This window comes from Solanum lycopersicum, chromosome 6 (genome assembly GCF_036512215.1).
Source record: "Solanum lycopersicum chromosome 6, SLM_r2.1".
NCBI lineage: Eukaryota > Viridiplantae > Streptophyta > Magnoliopsida > Solanales > Solanaceae > Solanum > Solanum lycopersicum.
This window is the reverse complement of record NC_090805.1, coordinates 36,934,576-36,941,509: the sequence shown is the minus strand read 5'-3', so window position 1 is coordinate 36,941,509 and position 6,934 is coordinate 36,934,576. Positions and strand designations below refer to the sequence as shown.

The following is a 6,934-nucleotide window of genomic DNA, read 5'->3' as shown; positions in this document are numbered from 1 at the left end:
CAATTGAGACCATTATGAGGAGGTGTTTTGTAGAGCTTGGACAGTATTTACATCAGAACGATAATATGACTTACAATGTTATGTATAGTAATAGTAAAAGTGCCCAGAGTTAGAATGATGAATGAAGAGGTATAGTACTCAAAGAAACAAGACAGTGACAAGGGAAATTATGTTGTTGCAGTTATGTACCGATAAATTGTTAATGAAGAGTTTTTCTTTATGGGTAGACTGAGAAATGACAAGTTTGTGTAGATTTCATGATAGATGATAGAGAAATAGTTACGAATCATAATGAGTTAGGTTATGCTTTAACTAGAAAGAAGTTTATAACGATGTGTCATTGTGTTACTGATTGTCAAGTGTAGGTGTTGAATGGAAGAGCAGGAGTGTTACGAACATCTTAGGGGTAGTGTTATAAATTCATCGAATAGGTGAATTGTCCATTGAATTAATACATAAACTACTTATTCATATTACCTAATTTCTATAAACCTTTTAGGATAAAAATATATCTATTATCATGACATTTAATGTAGTGATTTTGGAGTGATTTCTCATCCTATAAATAGGATTGTTTTTTCACCTCTGAAAACACACACATAAGACGTGAAGACATTTAAATAAGATGATCTTTATATCGTACTCTCCATAGATCTTATTTATATTGTTTGTAGTATATTAATTATATTTTACAACAATAGGTAAAGGAATTTCTAAATAAAAATGACATAAATAAATTAAATTTTAAGTAATAACATAAGTATCATTTTTGTGAAAGTTTGATGATATAATTTTCTCTCTTAAATTCTATCATAACTTATGAATGCTTGCATTAATTCAATTCAAATAGTGACCCCATAACTCCGTGAGTATTAACCCCGTATAAAAAATAAAATAAAACAAAAAATTAGGAAAAAAAATAATCAACGTTTAGTTTTTGTAGAGAGAGACAGAGAGAGAAATGGGTAAGGTAGCAACCACCACAGCAGCGCCGACTGAAATGAAGAGGAAGAAGAAGAAAGGCCGTCCATCTCTTTCAGATCTCCATGAACGTGATAATAAACTCTCCATTTCTACCCCTTCCCGTCGATCCAATCGCCGGAACCCTAATCCGAACTCGAATTCTCCGCCAGAAGACTTCATCGACGACGATGACGAAAGAAAAGAGAAGAAAGTCAAATTAGTTGTGCGTTTGCCGGAATCAAATCAACAACATTTCGTACAAGATTCGTCTTCTGCCAATTCACTTTCTGATTCCGAAGGTGATAACCACGACGCGTCTGTTAATGCTAAGAGAAGGAAAATCGATTCCGTGGATCCCAGATCTGACGACGTTGTTGCTGATCAGGTGGTGAAATTTGGAGCTTTTTGCTGTTTTTAAAAATCTAAATTTATTGAGTCAATAAATGTTCCTTCTATTTTTGAAAAAAATCGCAATTTTTTTTGGAAATTTCTCATGTTTATGTGATCCAATTTTATTTTATTTTTTGGATTTAGCGCCTAACTTCAACGTTCCTTTTTTTTTTTTCTGGTGATTTTAAAGATCTAATGTGTTTTGACTGAGTCGCTGCTCTTTGATTTCAATGTATTTTCGAAATTTTAGAAAGTAATTAACTGAACCTTTGTTACTTCCAGTTGCTTATTTTTCTTCTTTCATTTTCAAAAGTCGCCTATGTATTTTGCTTTTTGTGGAAACTTCATTTGAGTGTTGATTTAGTAAAACAAATTGAATTTTGCAGGAGGAAAAGCTTTCGAAAGCGACGGACACATCAAATGGTGCAAATTCGAACTATTTTCACGAATTTTTGTTTCGAATTCCCAGTTATTGTTTTTAAAATCTGTTTATTGTTGGTTAGGGTCGCCATTGGTGTCCGGCCCCACAACACCTTTGCCAGACAAAAAGTTGTTGGTGTTCATACTTGACAGACTTCAAAAGTAAGATTTTTAGAATTTTTTCACCTTCTTTTTATTTCTTCCTTATCTTAAATTCTTTCTATGTTTAAATGCAGGAAGGACACTTATGGTGTATTCTCCGAGCCTGTTGATCCTGACGAGGTACTCTTTTTGCAGAGACACATTTAATTGTATTTTTAGTGGATACTGAAATAGCTGTGGTGTATTCTCTGAGCCTGTTGATCATGACGACGTATTCTTTTGCAAGAGACACATTTAATTGTATTTTTAGTAGATACTGAAATAGTTGTGGTGTATTCTCTGAGCCTGTTGATCATGACGACGTATTCTTTTGCAAGAGACACATTTAATTGTATTTTTAGTAGATACTGAAATAGTCTCTTTGCAGATACCTGATTATCATGAGATTATAAAACATCCTATGGATTTTGGAACCGTGAGGAAGAAACTTGATGGACGACTCTACTCAAACCTGGAGGAGTTAGAGGTCGGTAAAGGATTACTCAATGGTCGAGTGTATTCTATTTGTAGTAGTTGTGGATTCAACTTAACACTGACACTCCATGGCTTACTTTGGAGACAGTTACGGCTATTAATATTTTAATATGCAAACTTGTAGATTCACCTGTTTGCTGATGTTTTCTATTGCCTTTTGTAGCATAATGCTGACTGCACGTTAAGTTAAGCACAAAATTCTTTTTAGGTTACAGTTTCCTGTTTTAAGGTCCGATTTGGTGATATTTATTTTTGTTTTATCATTTTAAAAATTTCGTGACCATGCAAACTTACAATGGTTAAGGGAGGACCAATATTCTTGAATATATCAGTTTGATATTTGCTCTGTTGGTTATTTGTTAAAGCTTAGGAGTGTTGGCAAGATGTCTGACCTACATAGCCATTAGAGTCCCCTGATTTTGGATCCTTGTGTCCAGAGTCCAGGCTAATTCTCAAGGCTACACTGCTACAGTAGTTGTTAACAGTGTTTTCTAAATAAAAGAAGCCATGACAGTAAGACTTTTTTGTTTGATTTGCTTTCAGTAAAGCTGAAGCTGTTGAATTTCATTGTCTTCCTCTTGGCCTTATCAGCCTTTCATGCACTACTGATTTCATATACTTATTATCTTTAGTTGGTTTAGAATTCAAGACTTATCCTCATGATCATCTTTCTTTCTTGGTTGTTGTTGTTAAGTAAAATTACCATTGTTGTCTTTAGTGGTTCTTTGGCATATATACTTTCAGAGCCTGTTTGGATTGGCTTACAAGAACTAGCTTTTAAGTCGAAAATAAAAAGTCAAATTGTCAAAAAATAAAAAGTAGGTGGAGACCAACTTTTGGTCTTTGACTTATATTAAATCATTTTAGACTTATGTTAAGTCATTTTTCTCCTTGTCAAACACTTTTAAACTTATTTTATGTCATTTTTGACTTATCTTAAGTTATTTTTATTTGCCTAACACTTCCAGAAGTCAAAATTGTCTTAAAAGTAGGTTTGACCAACTTTTAAGTCAATCCAAACACCCTAGTCTAGAATTGAAAATTAATTCTAAAGATGAAAAATAGAAGCAGCAAAAGAGGCATCAATATAAAGGAGTTTAAAGAATACGATAAATATGCAGGTGTCAAATTCCATAATTTATGATGCATTTGGGGAAGGTATGCTTAAGGAGATGTAAATGTACCCAAATGCACTGTCATTATAAACCTTCAGATGTTGTTCTATTGTTTGTTTAGTCATGGTGTCTAATTTCCCATTTCGTTTAACAAAAATTATGTTAGGTTTCTGCTTATTTTCGCTTCTTGATACTTCTATTGGTACAATTAGTTTTTTTTAATATCATATGTCCTATTTTTGGTGGGGTTGTGTGTCCTAAGAAATGCTGCTGGAGTGGTAAACAGTTGAAATTTGATGCTGACCTATGGCACAATGTTGGCTCATGCAGGCTGATGTCTTCTTAATATGTTCAAATGCAATGCAATATAATGCCCCAGATACTGTTTACTTTCGGCAGGTGCGCATTAGCCTGTCTGCTTCCATTTTTTTTTTTGCTTCCATTATTTCCTGAACACATTGCTTTTTAGGCAAGGTCTATTCAAGATCTGGCAAAAAGAGATTTCAATAATTTGAGGCATGAAGGGGAGGATGGTGAACTGCAACCTAAGGTTGTTCGAAGAGGCCGGCCCCCAAGCAAAAATCTTAAGAAGTCTGAAGAGAGTTCTCCACCCCAAAGCAAAAACCTAAAAATGTCTATTGAGGGTTCACCTATTGATTGTATTGCTCCTGAGATTTCTTCAGGCGCCACTCTTGCTAGTGGAGAGGAAAAAGTCGGTGGATCTAATTCTTACAATCTAAGAAAGGGACCTATGCTTTATAAGTTCCGTTCTGCTGATATATCCTCCACATATCGCTCTCGTGGTGAAACTTATTCTGAATGGTTGGTTGATTGGAATGAGTTTCCAGGTTTATACCTTACATCTCTTTTTTGTTTTTCTGCAATCGCTTGTTTTTCTATTTTGTTGAGAAAAGTTGATTGTTTTGTTATGTGCAGCTTCTATTTTGAGGGCTGATATGAAGTATGGAAAGAAACATTTTTCAGTTGATGAAAACAGGCGTGACACATACCAACTATTCCATCAGTCAGCTTCTTGTAGTGAGCCATCTTTGTTGTGGAATGCTGATGACCTAAAGCGGTTAATGGCAGTATGTACTTTAAGCCTATGTTATTTTTTTTAATAACGAGAAATTCAACAGCCGGGCACAGGGTTTGAAAATCGGTGGATGATGGGCCCACCCTCTACCCTTCTCCACTTAAATACCAGGCTTTTTGTCTGTGTTAAGGTTCAAACCTGTGAGACACTCGACCTAAACATCCTATGTTGTGCTCTTACCACTAGACGAAATACCCTTGTGGCTTATGTTGCCTTTCTTTCTCGTTCTTTCTCACCTTTTTTTTTTTCTCCCTTCTCTCAACGACTGCACGGTGTTGTGGATGTTCTCACTGTTTTTTTTAATAGTTGTGCAATGCCTTTCAGGAAATACTATGCTGCTGCTGTCGAGTTTTAAAAATTATTATTTTGCATTTCCGGTACACATTATCTTCTAAGACTACCTATCAAAAAATGATAAAAACACAACCTTCTAAGATTTGACTTCAATGAAAATGGAGAAAAACAGGCCTTTCCACCTGTATGTTGCTTGTAGGTATATCTACTGTACTGCAAGATAAAGTTCGTGTTTTTAGTGCACTATATTAGATAGGCAAACATTAATTTGCTTCACTAATGATTCTGCTGTGAAGTATTAAAAGTCTCATGCTGGACCTTCTAAACACTTTTTAGGGCTGATCCCTCCCATCAATGCAATCAAAGAGTGGGAAAAATTGCAGTAATCAGTCTGGTCACTGGTGTATTGTCACTCTTTGCACATTACCTTGTCTCGCCATCCCTGAAAGAAAATAAGATGCCTTTTTTTTCTTGTGATTGTGTGTGATTATCTTTGATGCTGTCTTACGCAACCAAGACTAATCTGACTATAATGCAGGTTGGTGTTCACATTGAGCAGCATGCATACGCTAGAAGCCTTGCCAGATTTGCTGCAGATCTTGGGCCAGTTGTCTGGAAAGTAGCTTCTAAGAAGTTAGAAACTGTTTTACCTGCTGAAGTAAAGTTTGGTCCTGGATGGGTAGGAGAAGGTGGAGGATCAACATTATCGTCAACTTTTTCATCTCAGAACAAATCATCAGATTGCTTGGCAGCTGATCACCATTCTTCTAGAACCGTTATACCATCTATCCGGGGTGTAGGTTCTGCTGTCATATGCAGGCCTACTGATGGAAATGTTGAAGCTGGTAAGACATTGAACAGCCAAAATGACGATGTAGCAGAGGCTAGTGGTGATTTTTCGTGTGCAATTCCTCCATCTAACTCCCAGGCTAAGCAGAAACCTTCTGCAAACCCAAGAAATGGGTTCAATGGTATGATAGGGTATGATTTGTCTGCGCAAATGGAGGTAAAAAGGCTGTCCATGTCTAAGGGCGAACCGAACGTACAAGAGGCCGCCTCAAGGCCTGGTGGTCAAATGGTTGGAACTATTCCTAAAAGAGATGTTTCATCCTCTCATCAGTCACCTTCAAATCGTGTCTCCTCTCTGGAGAACAGTTTACGAGAAAGCTGGACTACATTGCATTCTGGGAATTTAGAGCAGAATTTGAGGCTTTCTGGAGATTCTCAACCTGCTTCTGTATCTGCAGGGCAGTATAGGGTATCTCTTCCGCATCCGCCAGACCTGAATGTCAAAGTCCAAACTTCAAGCTCCCCTAGTTCTAGTTTACGAGTTGGATCTCCGCAGCAGCCAGATTTAGCATTGCAGCTCTAACTTATTCATCGGCCCTTTCTGCATTTGAATCAGGTGAAGTAGATTATTCTTGTTAACCTAAATCATGGTAGGGGAACTAGGAAAATGGATGTACAGATTATGTATCCAATTTTTAGATTGAAACTAGGGAATTGGTATGTAACAACATTTTGAGAATTTGAACCCATGATTCAAACAGATAATTGGGTGTGGAATATAGGCAGTTGATACTGCAAGTAGGACCTCCCAAATATTTTGGCAAAAAACCAATAGGTAGCTAATCAGGGAAAATATGCTTTTTGGCTTCTTTTCAAAAAGTTGATTTTGGTCTATATATTACGACCCTACAATGCATAGCAACAAAATCGAATAAAGTATGTACTAACTCTTTAGTATCGTCAAGTTTGTTTGTATGGTGTACAATGTGGTTTATCATCGGTAGCAATTTCAAATTAATTTATAACTATAACAATTAAGAATAACAGACAAAATGCTATTAACGATTAATTCATACAAAAAAAAAAATAGTCTATAGTGATTGCTCTGTTTTGCCAAATCACAAAATAACTATTAATGGGCATCGGTCACTCGCGACATATTTGATTATCAATTAAAATATTAATGTGTTCATCGAATTGGGAGGCAAGTCTTATTATACGAGATAACATT

The 6,934-nt window shown here is 35.9% G+C and overlaps 1 protein-coding gene across 1 annotated transcript; it reads left to right on the top strand.

Annotated features, from left to right (window-relative positions):
• The first annotated feature begins 824 nt into the window (after positions 1-824).
• LOC101247829 (uncharacterized) lies at positions 825-6,667 on the top strand. The gene is made up of 9 exons (XM_004240872.5): positions 825-1,348; positions 1,740-1,776; positions 1,857-1,935; positions 2,010-2,055; positions 2,303-2,401; positions 3,855-3,923; positions 3,994-4,372; positions 4,461-4,612; positions 5,453-6,667. Exons 1-9 carry the CDS (start codon positions 962-964, stop codon positions 6,284-6,286), a joined length of 2,082 nt encoding a protein of 693 aa, XP_004240920.1. The 5' UTR covers positions 825-961; the 3' UTR covers positions 6,287-6,667.
• Positions 6,668-6,934: the final 267 nt, after the last annotated feature.

Coding starts and splice junctions, on each gene's coding strand:
- LOC101247829 (XM_004240872.5), top strand. CDS start 962: ATGGGTAAGGTAGCAACCACCACAGCAGCGCCGACTGAAATGAAGAGG. Junction 1,349..1,739: donor ACGACGTTGTTGCTGATCAG/GTGGTGAAATTT, acceptor TGAATTTTGCAG/GAGGAAAAGCTTTCGAAAGC. Junction 4,613..5,452: donor ACCTAAAGCGGTTAATGGCA/GTATGTACTTTA, acceptor ACTATAATGCAG/GTTGGTGTTCACATTGAGCA.